The sequence below is a fragment of the Salmo salar genome, chromosome 01 (assembly GCF_965601325.2).
Source record: "Salmo salar chromosome 01, fSalSal1, whole genome shotgun sequence".
Classification (NCBI taxonomy): domain Eukaryota; kingdom Metazoa; phylum Chordata; class Actinopteri; order Salmoniformes; family Salmonidae; genus Salmo; species Salmo salar.
In genome coordinates, this window is record NC_138291.1 from 141049532 (window position 1) to 141065574 (window position 16043).

Consider the following 16043-nt stretch of genomic DNA (forward strand, 5'->3'; position numbering starts at 1 on the left):
GGCCATGTAGTGCAGCTGTCCTCCGGCTACACCGAGGTGCTACCCTATAGAGGGCTGCTGAGGCTACTGTAGACCTGAATTGCAAAACACTGTGTTTTAATCAATTATTTGATGACGTGAATATCTTTAGTATAGGTTTATCTAAAAATTCTAACTTGTTTAATGTTTCACAGCAATGGTCTTTGTGGTTGAATTCAGTGCTCGACTGTTTTAAATTCAGTGCTCGACTGAGGGAATTTACAGATTGTATGTGTGGGGTACAGAGATGAGGTAGTCATAAACAAAATCATGTTAAAATCATGTTAACCACTATTATTACTATTATTGCACTATTATTGAACTTATTTAGGCTTGAATAACAAAATGGTTCAATATTTATTGACTGAAGACATTTAAGCTTTTCATTTTTTATTAATTTGTAAAAAGCTCAGAAATCATAATTTCACTTATTAAGGGATAGGCCGGTGACATAAAATGTCAATTTAATCAATTTTGAATTCAGGTTGTAACTCAACAAAATATGGAAAAGTCCAGGGGTGTGAGTACTTTCTGAAGGCACTGTATGTGTAACCCATGATATTATCATGTACTCTAAAAGTGGATTAAACATACAGTACATGACCAGTAGTGGAGAAATTATATACATACAGTGCATTCGGAAAGTATTCAGACCCCTTGACTTTTTCCACATTTTGTTACGTTACAGCCTTATTCTAAAATTGATGAACAAAAATGTTTTCCTCATCAATCTAAGGAATTGTCCGGAGAGCTCCGAGACAGGATTATTTTGAAGCACAGATCTTGGGAAGGGTACCAAAACATTTCTGCAGCATTGATGGTCCGCAAAAACACAGTGGCCTCCATCATTTTTAAATAGAAGACTTTTGGAACCACCAAGACTCTTCCTAAAGCTGGCCACCTGGCCAAACTGAGCAATCGGGGGAGAAGGGCCTTGGTCAGGGAGGTGACCAAGAATCCGATGGTCACTCTGACAGAGCTCTAGGGTTCCTCTGTGGAGATGGGAGAACCTTCCAGAAGGACAACCATCTCAGCAGCACTCCACCATTAAGGCCTTTATGGTAGAATGGCCAGACGGAAGCCACTCCTCAGTAAAAGGTACATGACAGCCCGCTTGGAGTTTGCCAAAAGGTACCTAAAGGACTCTCAGACTATGAGAAACAAGATTCTCTGGTATGATGAAAACAAGATTGAACTCTTTGGCCTGAATGCCAAGCGTCACGTCTGGAGGAAACCTGGCACCATCCCTACGGTGAAGCAGGGTGGTGGCAGCATCATGCTGTGGGGATGTTTTTCAGCAGCAGGGACTGGGAGACTCGTCAGGATCGAGGGAAAGATGAACGGAGCAAAGTACAGAGAGATCCTTGATGAAAACCTGCTCCAGAGCACTCAGGACCTCAGACTGGGGCGAAGGTTCACCTTCCAATAGGACCACGACCCTAAGCACACAGCCAAGACAACACAGGAGTGGCTTCGGGACAAGTCTCTGAATGTCCTTGAGGGGCCCAGCCAGAGCCCGGACTTGAACCGATCGAACATCTCTGGAGAGACATGAAAATAGCTGTGCAGCGACGCTCCCCATCCAACCTGACAGAGCTTGAGAGGATCTGCAGAGAAGAATGGGAGATACTCCCCAAATACTGAGGAACACAAACATTTCTAAACCTGTTTTTGCTTTGTCATTATTGGGTATTGAGTGTAGATTGATGAGAGGAAAAAACTATTTCATCCATTTTAGAATAAAATTCACTGTGCAGTACATGCATGGATTATATATACTGTACATGTTATGACAATCTTTGATATGTTAATCTCTATGGGAAAATTCTTATCGTAGTGGATGTAAATCCACTAGCAAATCTTCTTGTCTGTGCGTGTGTGCGTGCATTTCTGTGTGTGTGTGTGTGTCCTACAGGTAAAGGAGGATGAAGCAGAGGAGAGGGGTCGTATCCTGGTCTCTCTAACCTACAGTACCCAGCAGGGTCGTCTGATCGTGGGAGTGGTGCGATGTGCTCACCTGGCAGCTATGGACTCTAATGGATACTCAGACCCCTTTGTCAAGATGTATGTGTTCTATTAATCTAGCTACACTATCTGTCTCTGTCTGTCTGTCTGTCTGTCTGTCTGTCTGTCTGTCTGTCTGTCTGTCTGTCTGTCTGTCTGTCTGTCTGTCTGTCTGTCTGTCTGTCTGTCTGTCTGTCTGTCTGTCTGTCTGTCTGTCTGTCTGTCTGTCTGTATATATATACACTGCTCAAAAAAATAAAGGGAACACTTAAACAACACAATGTAACTCCAAGTCAATCACACTTCTGTGAAATCAAACTGTCCACTTAGGAAGCAACACTGATTGACAATACATTTCACATACTGTTGTGCAAATGGAATAGACAACAGGTGGAAATTATAGGCAATTAGCAAGACACCCCCAATAAAGGAGTGGTTCTGCAGGTGGGGACCACAGACCACTTCTCAGTTCCTTGCTTCCTGGCTGATGTTTTGGTCACTTTGAATGCTGGCGGTGCTTTCACTCTAGTGGTAGCGTGAGATGGAGTCTACAACCCACACAAGTGGCTCAGGTAGTGCAGCTCATCCAGGATGGCACATCAATGCGAGCTGTGGCAGGAAGGTTTGCTGTGTCTGTCAGCGTAGTGTCCAGAGCATGGAGGCGCTACCAGGAGACAGGCCAGTATATCAGGAGACGTGGAGGAGGCCGTAGGAGGGCAACAACCCAGCAGCAGGACCGCTACCTCCGCCTTTGTGCAAGGAAGAGCAGGAGAAGCACTGCCAGAGCCCTGCAAAATGACCTCCAGCAGGCCACAAATGTGCATATGTCTGCTAAAACGGTCAGAAACAGACTCCATGAGGGTGGTATGAGGGCCCGACGTCCACAGGTGGGGGTTGTGCTTACAGCCAAACACCGTGGAGGACGTTTGGCATTTGCCAGAGAACACCAAGATTGGCAAATTCGCCACTGGCGCCCTGTGCTCTTCACAGATGAAAGCAGGTTCACACTGAGCACGTGACAGACTTTACAGAGTCTGGAGACGCCGTGGAGAACCTTCTGCTGCCTGCAACATCCTCCAGCATGACCGGTTTGGCGGTGAGTCAGTCATGGTGTGGGATGGCGTTTCTTTGGGGGGCTGCACAGCCCTCCATGTGCTCGCCAGAGGTAGCCTGACTGCCATTAGGTACCGAGATGAGATCCTCAGACCCCTTGTGAGACCATATGCTGGTGCGGTTGGCCCTGGGTTCCTCCTAATGCAAGACAATGCTAGACCTCATGTGGCTGGAGTGTGTCAGCAGTTCCTGCAAGAGGAAGGCATTGATGCTATGGACTGGCCCGCCCGTTCCCCAGACCTGAATCCAATTGAGCACATCTGGGACATCATGTCTCGCTCCATCCACCAACGCCATGTTGCACCACAGACTGTCCAGGAGTTGGCGGATGCTTTAGTCCAGGGCTGGGAGGAGATCCCTCAGGAGACCATCCGCCACCTCATCAGGAGCATGCTCAGGCGTTGTAGGGAGGTCATACAGGCACGTGGAGGCCACACACACTACTGAGCCTCATTTTGACTTGTTTTAAGGACATTACATCAAAGTTGGATCAGCCTGTAGTGTGGTTTTCCACTTTAATTTTGAGTGTGACTCCAAATCCAGACCTCCATGGGTTGATAAATTGGATTTCCATTGATTATTTTTGTGTGATTTTGTTGTCAGCACATTCAACTATGTAAAGAAAAAAGTATGTGATAAGATTATTTCTTTCATTGAGATCTAGGTTGTGTTGTTTAAGTCTTCCCTTTATTTTTTTGAGCAGTATAAATATATATGTAACTACCTTGATTGCTGATGTTCACCCTCCTCTTCTATGACCCTGTCCTACAGCCTTAAACATTTGATGGACGGATGGCTAGATTGATTGGTTGCTTGATTGAGTGTGGATTGATTCTCTCTCCTGTGATTGTGACCTGCAGCTTCCTGAAACCAGACATGGGGAAGAAAGCCAAGAACAAGACTCAGATCAAAAAGAAGACGCTGAACCCAGAGTTCAACGAGGTTAATGTCCCCTCATATATATCTATAACAACACAATATCAGGTTCCAGACCATTGTTTTATTAATACAGAGTCTAATGGCGGTCTGTGTCTATGCACTGAGCATGGAGTGTGATGGCTGAAGTTGTGTTGCAGGAGTTCAGCTATGAGATCAAACATGGTGAGCTGGCTAAGAAGAGCCTGGACATCTCAGTCTGGGACTATGACATGGGAACATCCAATGATTTCATTGGTGAGTTGGGACTATGACATGGGGCAAATCCAGCATTTTCATTGGTCAGTTGAGAAATCCAACGATTTCATTGGGGAGTTCAGTAACGATGGCAGAATGAATGTACTTGTAATGTTTAGCAAACTATATTGTGCACTTTTAAAGCCGACTTCAAAGTAATACTTTAAAAAACCTCCTCCCCTTCAGGAGGGTGCCAGCTGGGCATCACAGCCAAGGGGGAATGTCTGAAGCACTGGTACGAATGTCTCAAGAACAAAGACAAGAAGATCGAACGCTGGCACGTCCTCCTAGATGACAACACCGTTAAAGACACGGACGACTAAGACACGACTTCTTCTTCCTCTTCTCCTCCTCCTCCTCCTCCCTAGATTCATCCATCCCAGGCTGTTTCTATCTTCCTCTCAAATATATTATTTTGTCTTCCATTCTAGGTCTTCCTACTTTTAGTAATGTGAACCTGAATTAGCAGCAAATTAAGGGCCTCTGTTTTTACAACTTCTATCTTCGTGTGCTGACAGAATGCTTATTGTATGCATGTACTCATCAACGCAGTGTTTACAGTGAAACAAAAAGAACTGCAACACATTATATAGATTACGTTATGTAGATGACATCGTCTCTGACCCCCACCCTGGATTGTGCTGTACAGAGTTATGGCATGGTCATAATCTGTGTTCTATACTTCTATACTGTGCTCTTATGATATGGTCATAATCTGTGTTCTATACTTCTATACTGTGCTCTTATGACATGGTCATAATCTGTGTTCTATACTTCTATAATGTGCTCTTATGACATGGTCATAATCTGTGTTCTATACTTCTATAATGTGCTTTTATGACATGGTCATAATCTGTGTTCTATACTTCTATACTGTGCTCTTATGACATGGTCATAATCTGTGTTCTATACTTCTATACTTTGCTCTAAGGACATGGTCATAATCTGTATTATATACTTCTATACTGTACTCTTATGACATGGTCATAATCTGTGTTCTATACTTCTATACTGTGCTCTTGTGACATGGTCATAATCTGTGTTCTATGCTTCTATACTGTGCCCTTATGACATGGTCATAATCTGTGTTCTATACTTCTATACCGTAACTGCAGGGTACTAGTGTTTGCTCTGCCAAAACATAATCTTCAGTTGTGGTACTGTATGTACAAACAGTTTGTTAAAAGGAGGATATGATGGATGTTATGGAACATATATTGATGTTATTTATGTATGAAGATGTTTACATAGTTAGTATTAGCTGTTTATCTTGATAACATGTCATGTTATTGAAGCATTAGCTCGCCTAAGAACCATGGGATATCATAGAAACCTGGAATGCACTGATTTAGATATTGCTCTCTATTTATTTATTTATTTATTTATTTCTCTGTCTGTCTGTCTGTCTGTCTGTCTGTCTGTCTGTCTGTCTGTCTGTCTGTCTGTCTGTCTGTCTGTCTGTCTGTCTGTCTGTCTGTCTGTCTGTCTGTCTGTCTGTCTGTCTCTCTCTCTCTCTATCTCTGTCTGTCTCTCTATCGCTGTCTGTCTGTCTCTCTATATATCTGTCTGTCTGTCTGTCTGTCTGTCTGTCTGTCTGTCTGTCTGTCTGTCTGTCTGTCTGTCTGTCTGTCTGTCTGTCTGTCTGTCTGTCTGTCTGTCTGTCTGTCTGTCTGTCTGTCTGTCTGTCTCTCTCTATCTCTGACAGTCTCTCTATCTCTGTCTTTCTGTCTGTCTCTGTCTCTATCTCTCTATTGCTGTCTATCTCTCTATCTATGTCTGTTTGTCTCTCTATTTCTGTCTGTCTGTCTCTCTCTCTATCTCTCTAACTCTGACCGTCTCTTTATTTCTGTCTGTCTGTCTGTCTGTCTGTCTGTCTGTCTGTCTGTCTGTCTGTCTGTCTGTCTGTCTGTCTGTCTGTCTGTCTGTCTGTCTGTCTGTCTGTCTGTCTGTCTGTCTGTTTGTCTCTCTATTGCTGTCTGCCTGTCTCTCTATTGCTGTCTGTCTGTCTCTCTATTGCTGTCTGTCTGTCTCTCTCTCTATACCTCTGTCTGTCTGTCTGTCTGTCTGTCTGTCTGTCTGTCTGTCTGTCTGTCTGTCTGTCTGTCTGTCTGTCTGTCTGTCTGTCTGTCTGTCTGTCTGTCTGTCTGTCTGTCTGTCTGTCTGTCTGTCTGTCTGTCTGTCTGTCTGTGTCTAGCTCTCTCTCTCTATCTCTGTATGTTTTTCTCTCTGTCTGTTTCTCTTTCTGTCTGTCTCTCTCTGTCTGTCTGTCTCTCTCTCTCTAGCTCTCTCTCTCTCGCTCTCGTGTAGAACAAAGAAATTACTCCAAGCCTGATGAAATACTAAATCATTCTGTCGACATGGTCATATTGCACTGCACTGCATTTTACTGTGACAGACAGATAACAAATGCGCACAAATACATGCTGAGCGTGAGCCCTGTCTTGATCATGTGACGTATACATTGATCTGTAGTAGATTTGATTGCTAGACATTCTCAAATGTGAAATAATCTTTGATAGCGTATGTTAAACAGTAATGCAATATAAAGTAAAATAAAATATGAAAACTGTAAAGGTCTGTTGTAATGAACTTGAATATGACATTAATTTTCATGTACAGTATAAAGTTGCAGATGTTTTCTGGCTATGTTACATACACATTATGTACAGTATTTGCCTTCTGCCACTGTTATCATACTCTTGGGAGAGAGCATGCAAATGATTAATGCATAAACATTCTGTGAAATTCCCTCTTTGTATAGCAGCATCTGTGACATGGAAGGATGTTTTTGTGAGTCAGGTGAGGTTGGGAATCAGGTGAGGTTGTGAATCAGGTGAGGTTATGACTCAGGTGAAGTTATGAATCAGGTGAAGTTGTGAATCAGGTGAAGTTGTGAATCTGGTGAAGTTATGAATTAGGTGAAGTTATGAATCATGCGAGGTTGTGAATCAGGTGAGGTTATGACTCAGGTGAGGTTATGACTCAGGTGAAGTTATGAATCAGGTGAAGTTATGAATCAGGTGAGGTTGTGAATCAGGTGAGGTTATGAATCAAGTGAGGTTGTGAATCGGGTGAAGTTGTGAATCTGGTGAGGTTGTGAATCCGGTGAGGTTGTGAATCAGGTGAGGTTATGACTCAGGTGAAGTTATGAATCAGTTGAAGTTATGAATCAGGTGAGGTTGTGAATCAGGTGAGGTTGTGAATCAGGTGAAGTTGTGAATCTGGTGAAGTTATGAATTAGGTGAAGTTATGAATCATGCGAGGTTGTGAATCAGGTGAGGTTATGACTCAGGTGAGGTTTGAGAACTAGCGGTCTGAGTAGACAAGCGGTGGGAGACAGGTAGACTTTGGCTCTCTTGATAGACATAGTATTAGGGGTGGCAGGTAGCCTAGTAGTTACAGCATTGGGCCAGTAACCAAAAGGTTGCTGGATTGAATTCCCAAGCCGACAAGGTAAAAATCTGTTTTTCTTCCCCTGAACATGGCAGTTAACCCACTGTTCCCCGGTAGGCCGTCATTGTAAATAAGAATTTGTTCTTAACTAAATAAAAGTACAAGTATTGAATCTCTTCTTTAATGGACCTGTTGGCCCAGACATCTGTCACTTTAGACTTGAACTCCACTGTGCACCTTGCAGTATAGGCTATTTATTTTACTAGGCAAGTCAGTTAATAAGAATTTCTTATTTACAATGACAGCCTATACCAGCCAACACTGGGCCAATTGTGCGCCGCCCTATGTAACTCCCAATCACAGCCAGTTGTGATAAAGACTGGATTCGAACCAGGGTGTCTGTAGTGACACCACCAGCACTGAGATGGAGCACCTTAGACCGCTGCGCCACTCAGGAGCTATACCATCACCCACTGCAAAAAAAGGGTGCTTTGTGTTCTATGTACAGTAGAACCTTTTTGTAGGCCATACAGTGCATTCAGAAAATATTCAGACCCCTTGACTTTTTCCACATTTTGTTACGTAACAACCTTATTCTAAAATTGATTACATTGCTTATTTTTTCTCATCAATCTACACACACTACCCCATAATGACAAAGCAAAAACAGGTTTTTAGAATTGTTTACAAATGTATTAAAAAGAAAAAAGAATGAAATATCATATTTACATAAGTATTCAGACCCTTTACTCAGTACTTTGTGGAAGCACCTTTGGCCACGATTACAGCCTTGAGTCTTCTTGGTATATGATGCTACAAGCTTGGCACACCTGCATTTGGGGAGTTTCTACCATACTTCTCTGCAGATCCTCTCAAGCTCTGTCAGGTTGGATGAACAGCTATTTTCAGGTTTCTCCAGAGATGTTCGGTCGGGTTCAAGTCCGGGCTCTGGCTGCGCCACTTAAGGACATTCAGAGACTTGTCCCGAAGCCACTCCTGCGTTGTCTTAGCTGTGTGCTTAGGGTCGTTGTCCTGTTGGAAGGTGAATCTTCGCACCAGTCTGAGGTCCTGAGAGCTCTGGAGCAGGTTTCCATCAAGGATCTCTCTGTACTTTGCTCCGTTCATCTTTCCCTCGATCCTGACTAGTCTTCCAGTCCCTGCCACTGAAAAACAAAAAAAAGCATGATGCTGCCACCACCCTGCTTCACTGTAGGGATGGTACCAGGTTTCCTCCAGACGTGACGCTTGGCATTCAGGCCAAAGTGTTCAAACCTGGTTTCATCAGACCAGAAAATCTTGTTTCTCATTGTCTGAGAGTCCTTTAGATGCCTTTTGGAAAGTGGGCTGTCATGTGCCTTTTACTGAGGAGTGGCTTCCGTCTGGCCACTCTACCATAAAGACCTGATTGGTGGAGTGCTGCAGAGATGGTTGTCCTTCTGGAAGGTTCTGCTAAATGACTCAAATGTTAATGTATATTAGACGTAGTGGGATAAGCCTTCAATAAACTGCTGAAGCTGCACTGCTTTGACTTCTTCTCCCACAGACTACAGTGCTCTCAGAGGAACTGGTTTGGCAGGTGAGTGACGACGACAGACCTCACGTATGTTTCTTCGTGAAGTGTTTCATGTAACATACAACGTCAACTGGAATAGAGTCGGATCCTACCCCGTTCCTCTCCGTTGCAGGTGTCAACAGGATGAGATGTCTCTGTATGCTGCGGTCCATCCTTCCACCCTCTCAAACTCCACCCACCCGGACCCCGACCTAGAGGAGGACGGCATGGTTGACAATACCACCCCCATCTCCTACTCCTCCTTCACCTTCACCTCTCCTTACTTTTCCACCCCCCCCAACACTCCCTCCAGTGCTGCTTCAGTAGACCTCACCACAGGGGGTCAGAATGGAACATCAGGACCAGTAACTTCAGCTGTCCCTTACAAGAATATGTGTCACATTTTGTCACATTAAATACATTGTGTGTACAGGGTCAGACAGTGAAGGACAGCCCTACTAGTGGTGTTAGCAGTTGTTGCTTAATGTTTGATCAAATTGTTTGCTAAAACATAATGGCAGTAGAAGTACTGTAGATCAGTTGGGCAGCAGTGGGAGTGTGCTTAAGTGTCTGTCTGGAGCTCACCCCAATATGTTCTCCTCTCCTGTCCTCTCCAGGCTGTCTGAGGGTCTGGTTCAACAGAAGGAGTTGTCTGGGGTTCAGTCTGTCTTGCTGGAGTACGTCTCTCCGTCTTGTTTTTTCACAGTACAGCCACAGGCCTGCATACAGGGGACAAGGTCAGTACACTACACACTCACAGACACACACACACTGCACACATGCTGTCTCTCTCTCTCACACACACGCACGCACACACGTGAGTTTGTAACAGTCTGTCTCCTTGCCTACAGCTGCTCAGCTGCTCTGGTAAAACCCTCTCCCACTCTGCTTGAGCAGCAGAAGAAGACTGGTGGAGACATTGAGGAGTGGCGCGATGTTTAGGGCCCTGGACAAAATGTCAGGAGGCCCAACTGACGGGCTCAATGCAAGGGACTACACAAGCTCCGCCTCAGGAGGACAAATCCCAACATGCACTAGACCAGGAAGCACAAACAATGTGCTTTAGTAGGCGATGCAGTGCCGATGTGATGTGGTGTTGCCTGATCTATTTAGGCACGCCGTTTATTTTATTTTATTCGATTAGTTTATTATCGATTATTAAATTCTTAAGCCCACGAGTGCCAACAGTGCAGGTCAAAAAGAGATGTAAAAATACATATATTTCCTCACCCAGGGATATGGATATCATAAGGTGAATGCACCAATTTGTAAGTCGCTCTGGATAAGAGCGTCTGCTAAATGACGTAAATGTAAATATGAATACTAACATAGTAGTTGTACAGTAAATAGTGATAGTAGTATCAGGGGCTGTTGTGAAGGGAAGACCATGTTTCAAGTCCAGTGCATAAATATCAAGGCTATAGTGTACAAAACGGTTTATTTTTAACCACTGTCTGTGCTCAGCGTTCATGACTGTAAGTTGTACATTGAAGTTACTTGTATAAGAAAACACATCGTTGTCAAAGACAAACAGTGTTTGGATGTCATGTTTTTATTTATTATGTCATTGATATTTTACCAAACAATTTCTAAATGTACTACAAAATAAGGCATAACCAGAAGGAGTTACTGAAATGCAGAGGGATGTTGGTTGTATTGTCTTTTTCTAGATTTCTTCTTCATTTGTTTATCACCCTTTGATTCAAGGCCATTGTGCAATCTACTTTTAAGTAAACTGCACCTTATGTATGTTTATTTACTAAAAGGGTTGCAGAAAGTAATGATCTATTACCAAAATGCTGTAGAAACAATACCTACAGCTCCCCAGTGGAATGAATAGCAGCTAGGTAACTCAACCCCTCTCTGATGTCACCACGGGTAACTGAGACCTGGAGACCGACTGGAGCTGCATCCGTGGAGCTCGAGCCTACCGAGACACGCCTCCACCGGCCACAAATTCCGTTACTCGGGGAAAAACGGATTTGACAACATGGCGCACTTTCTGGGAAATAACTTTAGTCAGTTCGCGGCCGGTAGAGTGGGAATATCGCATGATTGTTCACTTTTGGTTGGAGAATAGTTGGAGTTCCATCCTACTACATTGTTGTGTGAGATCGCACTGTTTCTCTGTCCTGTTTGGGAAGCGGACTGCATGGGATGAAAGTTTTAAGTTGCTGCCGCTGGGTATAAAACTAGGACAGGATGGAGAAACATCGACCGAAGAAAGAAAGGGTAAATATAACCCAATGACAACAAAAACAATACCGTTTATTTTACAAAGCAGAGCCTATGGGCTATATATGTAGCTGCAATATAGGCTGGCAAACGTATCAACATCAGCCAAAGCGCTTTGATGATGCGTTTGATGTTGTGTCCAAGTGGCGCAGCTATTCAGCCCATACCGCGCTAGTATGTAGCACATTGCATTTCATAGCAATTTAGTGGAAGATAAAAGCAGCCATGTTACAGTATTACTTTAATAAAAAGACAAGATACAAATGTAACCTTCTTTTTTACAGGTGTTATGTTACTTGGGTGACAAAGAGCACGTGGTGGTTGAATCTTTAGTGTCTTTCTCTCGCTCTCTTTGTCAGAGGAGGTCCCTGGTTTCATTCTCTCAGGAATGTGTTTCTCCCTGCTGACCTGGGCTGAGCTGGGAGGGGGAGGAAGGGACATGGAAGTGGTGTGTGTGAGTGTGTGTGTGTGTGTGCGTGCTTGTGAAGAGGGTGTTCCTGTACTACTGTGCCAACAAAACAGTTTTGACTAATGCATACAAGCCCATTGGCTGTATACACAGGTTGAAAAGCTTCTCTCTCTCGCTCACTCTCTCTCTGTCTCTTTCTCTCTCTGTGTATCTCTCTGTCTATCTCTCTCTCTCTGTGTGTGTGTGTGTGTATTCTCAGTGGAAACTTCCTACTGTGTGAGTTAGTGCTCCAATCAGCTGTTTAGACAGAGAAAGCCACTGGGACTGTGTGTGTGTGTGTGTGTGTGTGTGTGTGTGTGTGTGTGTGTGTGTGTGTGTGTGTGTGTGTGTGTGTGTATGTGTATGTGTGTGTGTGTGTGTGTGTGTGTGTGTGTGTGTGTGTGTGTGTGTATGTGTGTGTGTGTGTGTGTGTGTGTGTGTGTGTGTGTGTGTGTGTGTGTGTGTGAGAGCGATAATGACAGCCTTGGTGTAAGTCATTCTGAAAGGACAAATCTGGCAACAGCAGATCAGGGAGGGAAGCAGCTTTTCTAAGTTGAGGCAACAGAGGGCTAACCTCAACGTACACACACACAGTCTTGTACAGCTAACCTTGTGGGGACACACCATTCAGTACCATTCAAAATCCTTACCCTTACCCTAACCTTAACCCTAAAACCTAAACCTAACCCACAAGAATAGTTAAACACACACACACACACACACCACACACACACACACACACACACACACACACACACACTTACACACACACAATATCAAATGCTGACATAAACATTGCTTCAATGTTTTGGTGGAACAGATTAGAATCTCAGATGTTTATCAACATGGTTCTCTGGACTGTAAAATGACTTTAACGTTGAGAAAAGTGTATCTGATTGAATGAAAAGATAACTGACCACTCTTCCCCACATTTCTCTTCTTCCTCCTCCCTCTCTCCATCTCAGTTCTCTCTCTTCGGCCCTCGCTCTTCTACCCGAGCCACCAACCCTCCCTCTTCCTCCTCTTCGTCCTCTACCTCTGCTCGCCCCATCCCTCCCCCTCTCTGCCAGACAGACCCTCATCCTTGCATCCCTCCCGGGCCTCCTATCCTTTCTAAGGCAGAGTTTCTGGAGGCAGTACGTCGCAGTAACCAGGCATGCCAACGGGGGCAGTACAGCCTGGCAGTGCAGCTCTACGGCGAGGCCCTGTCTGCTGACCCTCAGAACTGCATCCTGTACAGTAACCGCTCTGCGGCCCTTCTCCACCTGGGACAGTACCAGACCGCCCTGGACGACGCCCTCAAAGCCCGTCTGCTTAACCCCAAATGGCCCAAGGTAGGACAGGCTTTATTCCAGTCTATACTAGAACATACAGCCACTAAACAAATGAGAGAGAGAGAGAGAGAGAGAGAGAGAGAGAGAGAGAGAGAGAGAGAGAGAGAGAGAGAGAGATAGAGAGAGAGAGTGAGTCAGGGGTCTTTGTAAGGAGTCAGAACCTAGAAAGGCTTTTCCGGCTGGCTCTGTTATCTCTCTCCCTGGGTCTGGGCCAGCTCCACTCCACTTCCCCTCTCTATACTGAAGAGAATAGACGGAAGCTGCTTCTGGGTGTGTGTGTCGTAGCAGTGGTCCTGCTGCTGTATTCTCTGTGGGTCAGTGTGAAGGTCAGGTGTAATGAACTACCACTCTGAGAACGTTGCTTACCTCAGCCTGGCCTCCCTCTCTTTTCCTTTCCTTCTGCTCTCTTTTCTTTTCTTCACTCTTTCTGTCAGCCTCCCTTCCGCCGGTCGCCAATCCGCTGCACCCCTGTCGACTTCTGTGTTGGCACAGCAGGCTACACACACACACACACACACACACACACACACACACACACACACACACACACACACGGCAGAGTTGGGCATGGGAGCTGAGAGGCAACAGGGAAAACAGAAGCAGGGGCACAAAAGCACAGTGAATAGAGGTGTGTGTGTGTGTGTGTGTGTGTGTGTGTGTTGTGTGTGTTGTGTTGTGTTGTGTTGTGTTGTGTTGTGTTGTGTTGTGTGTGTGTGTGTGTGTGTGTGTGTGTGTGTGTGTGTGTGTGTAAGGCGCACAGACGTTGTTTTTCTTGTTTTTTCTCTTCTTTCTCTCCTTTTGTCGGTGTGTTTCGTGCTCCGCTTTAACTGGTCTTTGTGTCTTTGTCATTTAGATGGAGCCGTGTCGCAGGAGTGAAAAGCCTTGGAGTGTTTTTCTCCCATACAACCTTCCTGTTTTCTGTCTGGAGCTCTTTGCTGTTTGGGAGTTGCCCTCTCCTCTTTCAGCCTTCACTGGGTTTCTGTATAGTTGTTGCTAGGCAGATTGGCATATTGAAAGAGGCTTTTTCACTTACAGGTGCATTGAGCACCCAGGGTTCATAGTGGTGAGAAACTAAGTAGCCCAACTCAAACCTTATATGGTTCTTAATTTCAATGGACAGATGGATGAAGCTTAGAAAGACCATGCAGTTTGAAAAAAAGGCTCTTTCTGATGGATTGTTGACTGACTTTTCTGTCCATACTGGTCCTTTCTCTTAGACCGTGGTCACCAACCCTGGCTCTGTTGTTCTGGAAATCTCTCTCTCTCTCTCTGTGAGTTGTTAAGCTCTCCAAACTATACCATGTTCAGCTCTTTTAAGTCAGTCATGGCCCCTATGAAAGGCTTTGAAGTGGTCAGTCTGTCACTACAGATTTACATATGAAGGCCCATATGTACCCTGAAAGGTCTTGCCCCGTGAGACAAAAACTCTGGGAGTGTGTTTGGTTGGACATGTTCCCGTGTAGCTTTCACCTTTTTGAAGCAGCTTTCAGACCCACAAACATCCAAACACCACAGCTGTTTAGGTTGGGCTGTGATGTTGCATCATAAACACCAGAGGGCGGTATTACGTCACATACAGAAACACCTTTCTCACATGACACACAAACACACATCAAATATAATCCTGTGCATATAAACCCACAAAATGCACCATTCATGCAAATAATTCTAAAGCCCAAGCCGCTGTTTCAGCTCAAGGGTGCACAATACAGGCTTTGAATAAAAACTGGGGTTAAAAAAAAATCCAGCCCTCCTAAACATTAAGTTCCACATGGAACAGAGCGCTTAATGAAAACTAGCATCCTCTCCTTCTCCTCTCCTATTAAAAGACTAACACCAGATGATGCCAGTTTGCAGCCTCTCATCCGTGAGAGTGTGATAACGTGATGAAAAGCGCACATCATCAGTATCTATTTCCTGCTGTCACATGCACACTAATGCCACACACACACACACACACACACACACACACACACACACACACACACACACACACACACACACACACACACACACACACACACACACACACACACACACACACACACACACACACACATACACACACACACACACACACACCCCTCTAATGAGCCTCAGTGCGGGCTAGCACTATAGTGGGCTTAATTGGTTGTTATTAATTGGGAGATGTTCTTACACACTTGCGGGCACGCGCACACACACACACACACACACACACACACAAACATCTGCTCACAGACAGCCAGAGCCTACCAACTCTGCTTTCTCAGCGAAGCACCCCAATCCCTCCTCTCTGCCCACCTTTCTCTCTTTCTCTCCCACTCACACAGTTGGGTTCCTTTGTAGAGTGGCAGTGTGGAGGAAGGAGACATTTGGAGAGAGGGATGGATTGGTCATTAGGAGAGGGTATGGGAAAATGAGATGTGAAGAGAGAGGTGGATAAATGGGTGAATAGATGTGAAAGCGGAAGAGAACGGGAGGTGGAATACAAGTTGTTATTAAAGAGTGGTTATGTTGTGTTGGATAATTATAAAGTTAGTGTTTCAGTGGCCGTCATACAGAGTGTGAGAGGGTTACACTTCTGAATGTATTGTCAGCTGTAAAGGGTTTGGGCTTTAGTTTTAATCCTGACCATAAGCCCAGTTGTACACCAGACTCTCTACAGCAGCTTTTCCCAGCGTTCCCATTTCAGCAGCCCAGAGGAATGCAGCCAGTGTCCCATATTCTCTGTTTTGGAATTCTGTTCTCTGTGGTGGATTTGGGAATTCCCCGGTACCTCAGCCTTTTCCGG

The 16043-nt window shown here is 44.8% G+C and overlaps 2 protein-coding genes across 3 annotated transcripts in view; both read left to right on the forward strand.

The window, feature by feature from the left end:
• LOC106562596 (rabphilin-3A) overlaps window positions 1-7461 on the forward strand; it is a 66705-nt gene extending 59244 nt beyond the window's left edge. Inside the window, exons 12-15 of one of the 2 annotated variants that reach the window (XM_014127554.3) lie at window positions 1934-2082; window positions 3996-4077; window positions 4212-4308; window positions 4495-7461. In XM_014127554.3, the coding sequence (XP_013983029.1) occupies window positions 1934-2082; window positions 3996-4077; window positions 4212-4308; window positions 4495-4631 (465 nt within the window). In that variant the 3' untranslated portion in view covers window positions 4632-7461. The remainder of the gene's footprint in view (window positions 1-1933; window positions 2083-3995; window positions 4078-4211; window positions 4309-4494) is intronic. The other variant, XM_014127546.3, reaches the window with a different exon arrangement.
• Window positions 7462-11145: 3684 nt separating this feature from the next.
• Window positions 11146-16043, forward strand: part of LOC106561151 (tetratricopeptide repeat protein 28) — an 85106-nt gene continuing 80208 nt past the window's right edge. Inside the window, exons 1-2 of the mRNA XM_082978842.1 lie at window positions 11146-11485; window positions 12902-13270. Coding sequence (XP_082834968.1) covers window positions 11456-11485; window positions 12902-13270 — 399 coding nt within the window. The 5' untranslated portion in view covers window positions 11146-11455. The remainder of the gene's footprint in view (window positions 11486-12901; window positions 13271-16043) is intronic.